This window comes from Dichotomopilus funicola (assembly GCF_033296635.1).
Source record: "Dichotomopilus funicola strain CBS 141.50 unplaced genomic scaffold C8A04scaffold_31, whole genome shotgun sequence".
Classification (NCBI taxonomy): Eukaryota; Fungi; Ascomycota; class Sordariomycetes; order Sordariales; family Chaetomiaceae; genus Dichotomopilus; species Dichotomopilus funicola.
The window spans coordinates 43,539-58,136 of NW_026944052.1; the positions used below are offsets into that span (position 1 = coordinate 43,539).

Below are 14,598 nucleotides of genomic sequence, written 5' to 3' on the forward strand. Positions count from 1 at the left end.
CCATGCCAGAACGCCTCTGTCTCTAGCTTGAGATCTTTTTCTTCTTTTTTCTTACTGTATTTCTCTCCTTCGGCGTTGGCATCAGGGACGGACACGGACATGAGCGATTTGCTGCCTGTTATGGTGCTCGTTTTTCCTAGGCAAAACAGGAAGGAAACGGATTTGTCGAGATGAATTTGTGATGAACCATTGAGATACCCCCCGCCGCATTTGATGGGATAGGTAGATGGGTCTATTTGTGTACGGATATTGGGAGTGATAGACAATACATACCATACCGCTGGGTTATCCGGCGGTGGAAAGGAAATGGTCTGTGTAATCATTGTGGTCAAGTTCGTTGGCATGTGGTGAGGTGATATGTCCTGGGTGAGTTAATGGGGGTTGACCAAAACAGCACGAGTCTACTTGTGAATGGTGGGTTTACTGTTTCGTAAAAGCATGGATGATGGGGTTGACCCGACTACTTCGTACTCTCGAATCACACATGATCATTTTTGGAGCGTACTGACATTACTGATGTTGGTATTGCCGCTACTGCTGCTGTGGCTGATGATGATGATGATCCAACCCGGGATCGTAACCTCTCCGTATCCCAAAAAACCAATATATCAGAAAAAGAAATCCAAAAACAGCCAAAATACAAACAATCCATATCCTTGACCCTACATAACTCCAAAAAACGCACTACCCCATTCCCTCCCCCTTATCTTCAGGGGATCTCATAAATAACAACTAGATGAAGAATAGCCTCGGCATTGACTTTTTACCCCCTTGGCGGCTATTTGTCGTCCCACCCCCATACTTGAGCGAGATAGCGGCGCATATTGACACGCTTGGTGGACATTTCTGTCATCCAGGGGTGTTCTAGCATACGCCAGGGGCTAGCACGGCGGACGGGCTCCTTTTCGAGGCTGTAGGGGGTTTGGGTTAGCGGGGTGTTGCAAAAAGGGAAACGGAAGAAAGAGGGAAGGAGAGGAGAACGTACCAGCACTCGATAAAGTACTTAAAGTTGTTACTCCAAAAGATATTCGCATCCGGCTCGTCCTTGAGCTTAGGAGTCGGGTGCTTGACGATGTAGGTGAGCAAGTCGAGCGGGGTAGCACGGGGCTGCATCTCGGTGCCGTCGGCGGGGAAGGGGAACCGATGCTGGGCGACCTCGAGGAGGGTAATACCCGTGGACCAGACGTCAGAGGTGATGGTGTAGGACTGCCCCGTGATGCGCTCGGGGGCCATGTAGTAGCTGGTGCCGATGAAGGTGCTGGCGTCGCCCTTGGTGCCGAACTCGCCTGAGACGCCGAAATCGCACAGCTTGACGTCGCCGTTGCGGCAGAGCAGGATGTTGCTGGGCTTGATGTCGCGGTGGATGATCTTTTTGGAGTGGAGGTAGGTCAGGCCGTGGAGGACGCCTTCGGCGATTTTGCCGAGGACCTTTTCGCCGGTACGCCCGCCGAGGCGCTTGACTTCTTTGTAGATGCTGTCGAGCGAGCCGCCCTCGCAGAACTCCATGGCGATGGAGATGGTTGCTGTCGCTGGGTCGACGAAGGCGCCGTAGTAGCGGCAGATGTGTTGCGAGGCACACCCCTTGTTGAAGCCAAGCTCACGGATGATTTGCCGCTTGGCGTCGGGGTCGGGGTTTGTTGTGATGATCTAGAACGCATTGTTAGATTTTATTCCATTTTCATCTCAGGTCTTTGGGTCCGTTGTCAAGTCGGATGCAAAGCATACCTTAAGCGCAAAAACGGTGTTTCCGCCGTTCAGCTTGCATTTCGTCACAGCACCACCAGCGCCTTCGCCCAAATTCCCAAGTTCAATGATCCGCTTCTCCACACTAACAATCCGCCAGCCCTCATCATCCAAGTCCTCTACATCTGCCTTCCTGGCCTTCTCAAGGCTGGCTTCGTCAAAGCTCTCGAGCCCATGTAGACTACCCTCGTCGTGCTCGCTCGCGTTCGAATAGAGCGAGCCCACCGCCGAGACTGGGTCACCTGTCTGCCTCCCGATCCCGTACTGGCTCGCAAAGGAGAGGGCACTGAATTGAGAACCGGCACTGGTGGGGTTGCTGGCACGGCCGTCCAGCGGCCCGAAGCTCCCACTCCTGCTGTGAGTGGCACTGCTTTCGCTGCCGCCGCTTGCACTCTGCAAGCTCAGGCTGAGGGTGGGCTTGGCTTGTTTTTGTTGTGGTAGATGTTGTTCTTGTGGGGCACTGTGGCCGCCCATCGGCATCGCAACGTGTAGGGCTGGAGGGGCTGGACGAGGCGGGGGACCCCCGGCCGGCTTCGCGTTCGGGATGGGGATGGCGAGTCCCAGACGGGGGGCACGGCCACCGGCCCGAGCGCCGGGGATGGCTGGCCGGAGGAGTGGTGGTGCGGCGGACATGTTGGGGACTGGCGAGGGAGTGTGTTGCGGGATGTTGATGGGGGTATGTGAAGGCTGCATTGTATAAAACGGACGTAAGAGATTAGCTTCAGAATCATATATATAGATATGGAATCTTGTCGGGTCAAAATGCAAGCCGGCTGGATGCCTCTCCTACCGCCAGGCTGCAAGGACAGACACACGACGCAGTCCTTGGGCGCTAACAAGTGCTCCGCTTAGGTACCACCCCAAGCCTCGCTCAGGGTTGGGAGTCCAGCTGTGGTGGCGATTCGTTTGAGACAGACAGAGGGTCCGATATCAAACGGGCGGGGGAACTATTAGAGAATGGATAAAAGGAAAGGCTTCATACCATGCCTGCAGCACCGTCGCTGCCCTGGTTATGAGGGGTGGCCATTATTGGGCGTGTGATGGAAACGAGGCAACGCGTGGGCTTCAATTGTTTCGCTTTGTCGACAGGCGACTGGCCACTGGGGACAACAAGCTCTACCGACCAGAGCGGTCCCCAAACAAACAGGGCGAGACCTAAAGAGATCTCGCTGGTTTTGCCTAAGGTGACTAACCCGTCGAGCTGAACCTCGGATTACCGTAATCGGACCAAAAGGTGACCCGTGATGGTGCCGTTGACCGGATGCGGGAAGACCTAGAGCGTTGAACTTGGAGTTGCAAGGCGAGCGTTATAGGACGAGATTCCTAGGTAGGTGTGTACTGGGCAAGAGATGCTGGATGAAGCACCTGGAGGCGAGGCTTGTTCCCGTTGTTACGGTATATGTCTGAGGAGTATTGTACTGGCTCGGGGAGGCTCGGCTTGGTGGGGGCGGAGGATTGGATCAGCAGGTCCTTTTTGGGTGTCCACGACGTGCAGCGGGAAGACGCAAATGGCGCAGGAAGCGGGCAGATTCGCAGATTTTGTGCGGTTGTGTTCCCGTCAGCGAGCCGCGCGTCGGTATGTGCGGTATCAACGGTCGAAAAGAAAGGGGCCGGTCCGCGGTAGGTAACGATAGACTGAGACTTTGATGGTCTCGACGCTCGGGTTTTGACCCTCTGGGGTTTTGTCTCGCTTGGTTGAGGTCCAGTGTCTGCAATCCGGAATGGAGCATTCGATTTGGGCGTGGGAAACTGGCTGCTTTGAACCAAGCACAGCGACCGGTGGGACGACCCCTCCACAGGCTAGGCGCCTTGACCGGGGGACCCTGCTCCACTGCCCACAGTGATTGCTGCCGGGCCGGCCAATGCCCGCGTCCGAACGGGATCAGGGGTCCTTGGCCCTGAAAAAGGCGGGGCGTTCAGGGACGAAGCTCAGGATGCCATTTTCCAAATGCTGGTTGTGGCAGAAAAAATCCAAAAGATACTACATATACGGCAACTGGATATCGAGAAAGCGGAATACACATTGGACCTAGAAGCTTATGATGATGGAAACATACACTACAACCCTGTTGAGTTGCGGGTTGGGTCTGGTACATGCTTGGCTGGATTCAAGACGTCGGGGTAGGCCCGTTTGTTGGGATTTGCATTGAATTCTGCAATTGCATCCTCCCACATCTGAGTGGCTCAGATGGGAAGTTGGAAACATCGATGAGCAGTCAAATCAAAACAGACCTCGCCGACACAACACAGGCGCTGCGGAACCAACAGACACACCCGTTGTCCACCTGCAGCGGAACCGAAGCACAACGCAATACGAGATCCAGCGGGAGAGAGACTCGGAAACTGAGCGACTCGGGGAAAATTATCAGAAGGAACCCGGCGTGCAGGTCGGAGTGGTCGGCGCATCCTGAGTGGACTGCAAGGGAGGATAGCCGCCACGGATCATCGCGCTGGGGACGCCACTGCCCGCTAACGATTAGGTCTGCTTGGTCTGGTGGCCTGGCGAGCTGGTTCAAAACCTCGCATTTGCCGTCACGGTCAGGGCCTGTGCATGGACGGATTGGAGGGTTGAGAAAACACAAAGGATTGGGATGCGTTCCCCAGGCCCCGCATCGCTGCACCTCAGTGGGGGGAGGGGATTGGATAGGCGGGCGTCTCCGGGCTCCAGGCTCGAGTCCTACGGCCTTACCTCCTCAAGTCCTGGACCATGTGGCGAACCCGACTCCTTCAACAACCGCCCCCCGTTTTGCTGCTGCTGCAAGCAAACGCTCTCGTGGCTTCTGGAGGAACCCAGCAGTGCCCAGCAAGCCAAGCAAGGCTCGCAAGGCCAGAGACACACAAAAACCGCACAGTCGGCGCATCACGAAACAGGCAAGATCTTGCAATCTGCGAGAAGCAAACACCCGCAAACTGCCGTTCCGCGCTGACGTGAGGGCGCAAGCGGCCTTACCGAGACAATGCCGTCGGCTCCCATGGGATGATCGATCTCATGAGTTCCCTTAGGCCGTTGTTATTTCGCTTGGTCCCCCCGCCGGGTCTCTCTGGAGGGGCGATTCGCTAGCGATGCGCCCGGATACCAGAGTACCGGCCTTGGTGGATCAGTTTTAGTGAGCCGATTCGGCACTCAGCCGTCTTGATGCGGCTACCGACACCGTGTGTGTGTTTGCTTTTTCTCGAGCCGCCATAGTGTGAATCGGGAATTCGGGTCTGCAAACGCAAAGCGAGAGCAGAGAAAAGCGAGACAAGGCTATGCGAGCAAAGCAAGGAAGGTCCCCAGGCTCATTTGCAAATCAAATGCCAAATCCACCAGCTTCATCACCCAGGCGAGGATCTTGAAATGGGAGCGATTGGTCGGATGCTTCGTTTCGAAATGTTGCTCTGTGGAAGCAGGACTGCAGAACTAGAAGCTCCCCCTGTCTGGCGCACGGTGCCCAGGAAGTCCAGACTGTGCTGGATGCAAGACCTCTCTTCTTCCAAGCGCCCCAGGCGGCGCGCCTGCTGTTAAGCGCCGTGATACGCAACGTGGTTGGCCAGTGCAGCATGGGTGGATCCGTTTGATCAACCGGTGGAAAGTGGGTCAGTCGGCAACCCCAAGCCTGGGTCCACTCCTATTCGCTGCCAAGTCCCTCCACTTTTTTTTTCTGCGTCCGAAACTTTTCGATTCTCATCAATAACAAGGAGAGCTAGCTTTTTACGCGCTCACAGCTGTTCGAGAGCCTCTTGTAAAATTGCAGGTCTAGCGCAGGGGGACCGAGTCTTGAATTCAGCCATGCCGTCATTCGCCGCTACAGGCCGGCGCAAGGGGGGTGTGGTGAAACGGACAAAGGAAGTACCCGAGCCCGTTCCAGATTCGCCAAATTCAGATGCCAGTTCACCAACATCTGAAGACGACCATGACACGGCTGAATCAGACTCAGATGCCGACTCTGGCTCAGAGTCGGGTTCAGAGTCAGACTCGCTAGACAGCACCAGCCCAAGGAAACGACAACGGATTTCTCCCGCAGTTGAGGATGACGATGCTGTTGACGGTGAAGATGATGCTGAGCCAAAGCTCATCAAGTCCGCATTGAATGTACCATCTCGCATCAAACGCAACCCTCGGGCCGATAAGAAGGCCGCAAATCCGCAAACCACCACCGACCTAGATCCCGAGCCAGAGTCTCGGGTCACGGCACCCCTCGATCCCAATACCACCTTTGAGTCGCTCGGTCTGCGGCCATGGCTGGTGCAATCTCTGGCGAACATGGCTATCAAGCGGCCTACCTCTATTCAACGAGAGAGTATACCGATGCTGCTTAAGGGGCGGGACTGCATTGGTGGGAGTAGGACGGGTTCGGGTAAGACGGTGGCCTTTGCAGTGCCTATTCTCCAGAAATGGGCGGAGAACCCCTCGGCCATCTTTGGCGTCATTCTCACACCTACTCGGTGAGTTCTTCATCCATTCTTCGTGTGGATTTTGGTGTTTCTTGCTAACTCTTCCCCGCAGCGAGCTCGCCCTCCAGATCTACGAGCAAGTAAAGGCCATCTCGTCCCCACACTCGCTCAAAGCCATCCTGGTCACAGGCGGCTCCGACATGCGGTCACAGGCCATCGCCCTAGCCCAGCGGCCGCACATCGTGATTGCCACGCCCGGCCGCCTAGCCGACCACATCCGCACCTCGGGCGAAGACACCGTATGCGGGCTCCGGCGCGTACGGTTCGTCGTCCTCGACGAAGCCGACCGCCTGCTCGCCGCCAACGGGCCGGGTAGCATGCTCCCCGACGTAGAAGAATGCCTCGGCGCGCTCCCGCCCGCCCGCGAGCGCCAAACCCTCCTCTTCACAGCCACCATCACCCCCGAGGTCATGGCCCTCAAGAACATGCCCCGCCAGCCCGGCCGGGAGCCCGTCTTCGTGTGCGAGGTCGACACCGACAAGCTCGCCATCCCCCCCACGCTGCGGCAGATGCACCTCCAGGTGCCTGTCACCCACCGCGAGCACTACCTGCACACCTTCCTGCTTACCCCGGTCAACGCCGCGAAATCGGCCATCATATTCTGCAACCGCACCTCGACCGCCGACTTCCTGCACCACCTGCTCCGCCTGCTCGACCACCGCGTCACGGCCTTGCACTCCAAGCTGCCCCAGCGCCAACGCATCGACAACCTAGGGCGGTTCCGGGCATCAGCCGCGCGCATCCTCGTCGCTACCGACGTGGCCGCGCGTGGGTTGGATATCCCCGAGGTTGGACTCGTCATCAACTACGATATCCCCCGGGATCCGGACGATTACATCCACCGGGTCGGTCGTACGGCGCGTGCCGGGCGGAAGGGTGATGCGGTGACGCTTGTGGGACAGCGGGATGTGGAGCTGGTGTTGGCGATTGAGCAGCGCGTGGGGAGGCAGATGGGGGCGTGGGAGGAGGAAGGGGTGAATTTGGAGACGAGGGTGGTGAGGGATATGTTGAAGGTGGTGGGGGAGAAGAAGAGGGAGGCGTTGTTGGAGGTGGAGGAGCAGAGGGAGGTGGGCGGGAAGAGGAAGAGGGGGAAGCAGAAGTTGAGGTTGGATTAAACTGTTTCTGGGCTGTTGTTAGACCCAAGTTTAAACATGATGCTCATGTTGTTTCACGATGGAAGTCAATAACCACAATGTCACACACCTAAGGCCGATGCTTCCATCTCTCAATGATTTCTCTCCTCTCTCAACTGCTTACACATCCAACCTCAACACCGTCGCCGCATTCACCCCCAACACCAGCTCAGCCTCCTTACTCCCCTCACCAAACGCCCTGATCACCGCGTCCACATTCCACTGCACACTCTCCCACTCCTCATCATCCGCCCCGTCCGCTTTCTCCCCCACCGGCGGGAAAAACGGGTGATCCGTCCCAAACATCAACCTCTCCGCCCCGGCTCCCGTAGCATCCGCCGCCGCTTTCAACCCCACATCACTGTACACCACCGCATCCAAATAAATCTGCTGCCTTAACACCTCCCACAACGTCCGTCTCTTCCTGACACGCTCCCCCTCCCCATCCCCCTTTCCAGCAGCTTTCGCCGCCGCGGCAGCCAACCCAGCATCATGCACAACACAACTCTCAATCCTCCCCGCCAAAAACGGCAGCGTCCCCCCCGAATGCGCCAAAATCATCCTCAACCCATCCACCGCATCAAACACCCCGGCCAAAAACATCCTTGCCACCGCCACCGTCGTCTCCATCGGAAACCCCAACGCCAGCGGCAGTACATGTCCGTAGTCGTCCGCGCGGGGGCCGAAGACTGACGTCGGTAGGCCGTAGTGCGGGTGGAGAAACACGGGCAGTTGCGCGGCTGCGAGGGAGGTGAAGATGGGGAGCATGCGCGGGTCGTCGAGACCGGCGCCGAGGCCGGAGGTGCCGAGGATGATGCCGCGGCAGTGGGGGAGGGTGGTGAGGTGGGTGATGGCGGTTAGGATGGTTTGTTGGGTTTGGTCTTGGGCTGATTCGGTGCCGGGGGTGTTGATGAGCGGTAGCGCGCCGAAGAAGAACAGTTTCCCCGGGTGTGCGACACACATTGCCTCGAACGACTCATTTATCCGCTTCGCCACGGGGCCAGCGTCCTCGGGTGAGAGGAAATCCAGCCAGGGGTTGGCGAGGGACACCACGGAGGTGGTGATGCCGTGGCGGGCCATGAAGGAGAGTTTGGCGGGGAGTGAGGTGAAGTGTTTGGTGAGAGACCGGCCGGGGAGCGGGGCAGACGGGTCGGCGAGGGCGCGCTGGAGGGAGGGCAGCTCGGATTCGAGCAGGATGAGGCGCGGGTCGGGGGAGGAGGGGAATGTGCGGACGAGGGGGAGGTCGGTGCGGGTGGAGAGGAGGTCGATGTACTCGGGCGGGTACATGTGGGTGTGGATGTCGACTATGGGGGCCATGGTGGTGGTTTACGTTTCTTTGTTTAAAATTAGGTTGATGTTTGGGGATGGTTGTTCAGGGGTTGGTGTTGGTGGTTGTGGATGGAAGTTGAGAACTTGGGGATCAGGTTGAGGATGAGGTTGAGGATGTCAGGTGAACTGTGCCTTGGGTTGTACGAGATTTCTCTTCGGTAATATTCTAACCCGCTTTCCCGAATTGTCCCCCTATGCACTACAACTATCCTTTACCGACGCCCACCAGCGTATTTCACGCAGAAAGCTCTTTCCTCATGCAATGGACGTTGTATCAAAGGCCGATTCGATGCCAAGCCGGAAGACACCCCGCATTTCAGCCCCACTTGCCGACGCCCAACCCCACTTTATCAACCTAAAGCTGATCGATTGCAGGGGCCGTGAGACCTTATCGGGCAAATCGACTGATACGACAATGCCACTTTCCCTTCTTCTTACGCCTGCCGCGGCTGCCCAGATGAGCCCGCAGATAGGCGCTCTTGTGGCCTGCGTGCGTGTCTCAGAAGACTCCCGCACTGGCTGGGCAATGTGTGATCGGTACCAGTGGCTCTCTGGAGCGTACCCCGCTCCCAGCTTCGACGCGGTCAGATCCCGTTCCACAGGCCGACGGTTGGGCAAATCGGGAGAGCCAGATCGAGAATCAGCTGGTTTGGAAGCTGTGTGATGCCCAGGTGTCTGTAATACTCACCAAATGTCACCTGATCGGGGGGTGGTCGTAACTCAAGTAGAAGGGCAACATCCGTGCGTCGGACTTCCCTGTACAGACTCGTAACCCTTCATCCTCTCTCTTACTTAAGTAGTTCAGAAGCCCAGAAAGCTACAGGCTTAGAGGGTATACCTGCCACTTCAAACACAAACTCACACACACTTCACTTCTAGCCATGGAGAAAGCAGCGGTGGAAGATGACGGGCTTGTCATCCCCGTAAGCGTTTATCTCAATCTCTGTTGTTCACACCACTAACACAAGCCAACACGGCAGCTCATCGACTTCTCCAAGTTCCTCGAAGGCACACCTATCCAAAAGGCGGAAACAGCCAAGGCCATCCTAACAGGCTTCCAAAACGCCGGCTTCATCTACCTGTCCAACATCCCCATCCCAGCCTCCACAGTCGCCGAGGCCTTCGAAACCTCAGCTCACTTCTTCCGCCTCCCAACCGCCACCAAAGAGTCCCTCTCCTGGACCACGCCCCAAGCCAACCGCGGCTACTCCGCCCCCGGCCGCGAGAAAGTCTCTCAACTCCCCACCAACGCCGACGTCGCCGCCCTGCGCACCACCACCCCAGACATCAAGGAGTCCTTCGAAATCGGCCGCGACAACGAACCCGGCCACCCCAACCGCTGGCCAACCGAGGACGACACCGCCCCCATCGCGCCAGACCTCACAGCCGCCGCCTTCCGCCAGACCATGTCCGCCTTCTTCGCATCCCTCGCCGAGCTGCACAAAGCTGTCATGCGCGCCATCGCGGTGGGCATGGACCTTTCCGAAACCCACTTTGACCCCTTCGTCGACGAGCGCGACAACACCCTGCGCTTGCTGCACTACCCGGCCGTGCGCCGCGACCTGTTCCGTCTGCATCCGGGCCAGGTGCGCGCCGGCGAACACTCCGATTACGGGTCTATTACTTTCCTGTTTCAGGACCAGCGCGGCGGGTTGCAGGTGCAGAGCCCGAACGGGAAGTTTGTAGACACCACGCCAATTGAGGGGACGTGTGTGGTGAATGCGGGAGATTTGTTGGCGCGGTGGAGTAATGATACGATTAAGAGTACGGTGCATCGGGTGGTGGAGCCGCCGAGGAAGGAGGGGGAAGATGGGGAAGGCGAAGGAGAGACGTACCCGGCGAGGTATAGCATTGCGTGAGTGGCATCCCGGGGCCGAAGTTATTAAGGTTTAATGCTGACCGAGACAGGTACTTTTGCAACCCCAACTTCAAGGATTTCATCGAGGCGATCCCGGGGACGTACGCTACGGAGGCGGACAAGAAGTATGAGGGTATCAACAGCGGAGAGTATTTAGTCCAGAGGTTGGAGGCCACTTATTGACGGGGGCTGAAAGGGAGAGTCAAGTTCCCGTGCTGGAACGGCCTACCATTTCTTTTTCACAAGGTTTGTGGAGATAGACAGCCATGTCACACTACGGGTCTTCATCTAGAAACTCAACCAACATAATCAAACTCGGGAGTCTATGGACAATGTAAATCTAACATGCCACGTCTGGCCCATGGGATATCCGCCGGTTTACCAGAGTGAGCTTCCCAAATCATTGAACCCGCAAACACGTCATACTTTATCAGCGAGAGGGAAAACTTCAAAAAGAACATCCCGCCTTTGAACTCAGCACAACAACACTACCAAACCCTCACATCTCTCCCAACCCCTTGCCACGATACTTTATTTTTAATCACAAAAACATCAACCAACGCTCAAAAACAACCAAAAAGCTCACCGCCTACCTCTCACTGTCCCCCCTATACAGGGGGCGAGGCATAGTAGAACAGCTACGAAAACCCGCAAGCGGGTTTTGCGAAGTGCAACAACCGGGCTCGAACCTGGGCGCACAGATTCTGTGGTGTACTAGTTCAAACATCCACAGCCTCCCCACTACGCCATCCGGCCGGGGCCGGTGTTGGTTTTGGGGAGGCGGTTGGAATGTGTTGCGCGGGCACTGGTTTATAATGGGTGGGTGGGTGGTGTGGACTGCGGTTGGGGGGGAAGGAAGGTCGTGGTGATGGTTGGTCTGGGCGCGGTAGGGACAAAGCCACCGAAGACGAGACGCTGTCAGGCAAGAGACAGTTCTGGCATTCGGCATAACGTTAAACTAAATTGATTTTAAAAAGCACCTAGGCTGGTATCACAAACTGAGTTATACAAAACGAGATCCAGGACCTCCTCACTTTGCCCACTTGTTAGGCAAACCTGGCCGAGAACCTCCCCAACTGCCAAACAGGCGATTGAAACGCACTCCAGTATCCTACTCCTGATCTTTGTCAACCAAGTTGAATCCACAGAGACTCCCTCTCTGCTCTGATTGACCCGAGGGCTCCTTGCTAGGAATGATTGCTCGCTATACTCCTTGTATTCTTTTCGTTCGGCATCATCCAGCTTGCCTTCGGGACAGCCCGGCGTCCCTCTACGTTGTACCCTCCTCCACGACGACCGTTTCAGTGGTGCTGAGCTTTCACAATGCCTATGCTCGCGGAGGTGGTGTCCTTGTCAGGTTTCTCTTTCGACGCTGCTGAATCCGATCCTAGTTAAATCTCCCGTTAGTCTTGTCCTTGTCCGCCGACCTCCCAGTTTAGGGCAGGGGAGTGTTTGAGCAGTTCCCAAGTCAAAAATGACTGCGGCAAGAAGGGAGGAACGATTAGGGACAAATACTAACCAAGCCCGGCGCTCTGCTTTTTTGCGACCTCCACGGAACCACGAGTGGACACGAGCGAACTCTTCGAGTATGGTCCAGCCATCGGTGGCCTGGCCATCTCCTTCACGTCGTTCCTAGCTGACCCAGCGGCTAAATTGCGTCCGAAGTTGGTTTTTGTGGTTCGATTTGGCAGAGTTCTCCTCGTCCTTAGCAAGGTTGAAAATACCTCCCGCCTAGTCTCCAACGTTAGTCAAGTATCGATAGTGCTGAAGACTCTCTGTCATTGTCATATTCTACCGTTCGAGGTCGATCATTCGGATCAGCATCGTCGACTGATGATGTAGGTCTTCCCGATCGATGGTAGCGTCAGAAAGAGCAAGGCTCAGAAAGAGCCAGCCTTGCCCTGGCAATGATTGTCTCTTTCGAAGCTCTTGTCTCGGGAGAAACGTCGTCGATGTTTCGGTACCTATTCCTTGTGGCCAAGTCCACGATGTCAAAGACTGTGGCATCGTCCTTTCGGGGCAAATCAGGAGGTGTCGTAGAATGATACATTTTAGAGGGAGGATGATGAAATGTCAGAGTATAAAAGGGTGTCCATTTGCTGTGGCAATAGACATTTATATTCTACGACATGTGCTAAAGAAGCCGGAGTCAATATTGCCTGCCTCCATTGAGACCTTCTCGGAACGGTGGACCCTTCCCAACTGTTGCATTCCTAATCCACAGCCGGACCGAGAGCCCTTTCTCACACGGTGTATGACCCAACACTTGCAATTTTTTACAGCAGGAAAGTGCAAAAGTATGACTTGGAGCGTCCGCCCTTACTTGGTGACTATAATTAACACGCCTCCAAACACTTTTCTTTCCTTTTCTTCTTCAGCTGCGTCGACATCAGAACTAATACCTAATACGAACTAGTCCCGCGCCTGCGCCCTTCATGTGCCGCACGCCTTCACAGTATAAAAGGGTCTTCATTTGCTGCAGCAAAAGACATTTGCGACATAACGGGAGAAGGAGGTTCTGGCGCCCAGTGGCGCCGCGAATGGCGTAAGTATTTCCAGCACCTTGACGTATATGTATATGTCCTTACAACCAACACCAGTATTAGCAGTCCGCTACCACGAAACGGCAGGCGACGGGGGATGAGGCCCCACCGGCTAAAAAGGTATAATATAATTATCACTGAGTGATGGTCCTAGTATTTCCCACCACTATCGACAACCGCTAACTTTTTTTCTTCTTGTAGCCCAAGGCGAGTTTGAGTCGGTTGGTACCTGTACTATCGGCTGCTGACACTTCTGCAATTAGCCTTTTACATCCGTAGCGGGTTCTGTTCCTGCAACCCTGCTCTATGTCGGGGAATATTGCACTCTTGCATGTATGGCTCCGGCTCACCCCCCAATCGGGGTAAGCAGGGTAAGCAGGGTAAGTAGGGTGAGCAGGGGTGAGTACGGAATACAGAGGTTCAGTAGATAAATCCTTATCTCTGGATCTCATTGGTCGAAATCTGCTTAGGTGGTGACATTGAGCGCCACACTGCCCATAGCTGGTCTGAGCTCCCGAGATAATAGGAAGTGTGTCTTAAAAAAATGTAGACTATAAGTCTATAACTCCTACCTTACCCCTATAGCTCAAGTCCTTACCTATATAGCTAAAGAAACGTAGCAGTAAGTGAGATTCCTCTATAATAATATTACGAAAGAAGAAAGTTGATATTTCAACTACCGTATAAGTGGAAGTTGGAACCTGGAACTTGTAACCTGAAATCAAAATGTTGTTTTGGTTCTGACACCCGCCTTTCTGCCGCCCACACAACCCACATTGCCTGCAGCTCTCCGAGCTCGGATCAGGGGACGTTACTTGAATCTTTACAAAATCGATCTTCGTTTCATCTTTTGAGACATTTGATGAAAGATTCTGTCTTTTCCAGATGCCTGGTGCGGCGCGCGGCGCTTCAGACGTCATCCACGTCATGAGAGTCGATTGTAATACGGTGTGAAGCTCTTCTCTCCTGCTTGATGAAGTCCCCCTCATCGGAGATATTCCCTTTCTTTTGTCCAAGTTCAGGGACATTGAGCCACCGCTGAATTGGCGCATATCTACCCTGCTCTTCTGTCTGCGTTGCCCAGCCCAGTCGCCGCATGTGATGGGGAAGAGCGGCTTGCCGCCCGCTTGAGCGACCGCCTCAGCAGTGGCAGTCTTTCTGTTGCGGGCAACGGCACAGCAACAAGGGTGGCAATAGTGAATGTCAGAAAGCTGGTGGTGAGACTCGTTGTGGGGAGGCTGCGGCCCACCTGGCTGTAGAAGTGGGCAGAAAGGCGCGGGTTCAGGGGTAGGAACATGGGCTCACGTGCTGCAATCTGCAAGGTAACGAACTAACGATGCAAGGCTCCCCGCACCAGCTCGGTTGGTTCTCGTCTACTCCCGAAAGCTCTCCCCTCCCGCTTCTCCTCCCTGACGCATTTGCGGTCTCGCGCGGCGTGCGTGAATTTCTGCTCTAGGCTCCCAATATCTGTCGCCGCCTCATGGCTAAGCTACGCCACCTCCGCGTTCACACCGAATGCGATGTCTGCAACGAGCCGGTGTTGCCAGATGAACCGTAT

General features: G+C 55.7%; 4 protein-coding genes across 4 annotated transcripts; 2 read left to right on the forward strand and 2 right to left on the reverse strand.

Moving 5' to 3' along the window:
* Positions 1-778: 778 nt before the first annotated feature.
* On the reverse strand, positions 779-2,728 carry C8A04DRAFT_37245 (kinase-like domain-containing protein; the record flags this gene model as incomplete). The annotated part of the gene is made up of 4 exons (XM_062783813.1): positions 779-911; positions 986-1,647; positions 1,726-2,430; positions 2,726-2,728. 4 exons carry the CDS (start codon positions 2,726-2,728, stop codon positions 779-781), a joined length of 1,503 nt encoding a protein of 500 aa, XP_062636998.1.
* A 2,784-nt stretch (positions 2,729-5,512) lies between these two features.
* C8A04DRAFT_12141 (ATP-dependent RNA helicase DBP8) lies at positions 5,513-7,292 on the forward strand (the record flags this gene model as incomplete). Its single annotated transcript, XM_062777229.1, has 2 exons — positions 5,513-6,168; positions 6,230-7,292. 2 exons carry the CDS (start codon positions 5,513-5,515, stop codon positions 7,290-7,292), a joined length of 1,719 nt encoding a protein of 572 aa, XP_062636999.1.
* A 138-nt stretch (positions 7,293-7,430) lies between these two features.
* Positions 7,431-8,627, reverse strand: C8A04DRAFT_28620 (uncharacterized protein; the record flags this gene model as incomplete). The annotated part of the gene is made up of 1 exon (XM_062780712.1): positions 7,431-8,627. The coding sequence occupies one exon, from the start codon at positions 8,625-8,627 to the stop codon at positions 7,431-7,433; it is 1,197 nt and encodes a 398-aa protein (XP_062637000.1).
* An 893-nt stretch (positions 8,628-9,520) lies between these two features.
* On the forward strand, positions 9,521-10,680 carry C8A04DRAFT_28621 (oxygenase; the record flags this gene model as incomplete). Its single annotated transcript, XM_062780713.1, has 3 exons — positions 9,521-9,562; positions 9,620-10,494; positions 10,548-10,680. The coding sequence occupies 3 exons, from the start codon at positions 9,521-9,523 to the stop codon at positions 10,678-10,680; spliced, it is 1,050 nt and encodes a 349-aa protein (XP_062637001.1).
* Positions 10,681-14,598: the final 3,918 nt, after the last annotated feature.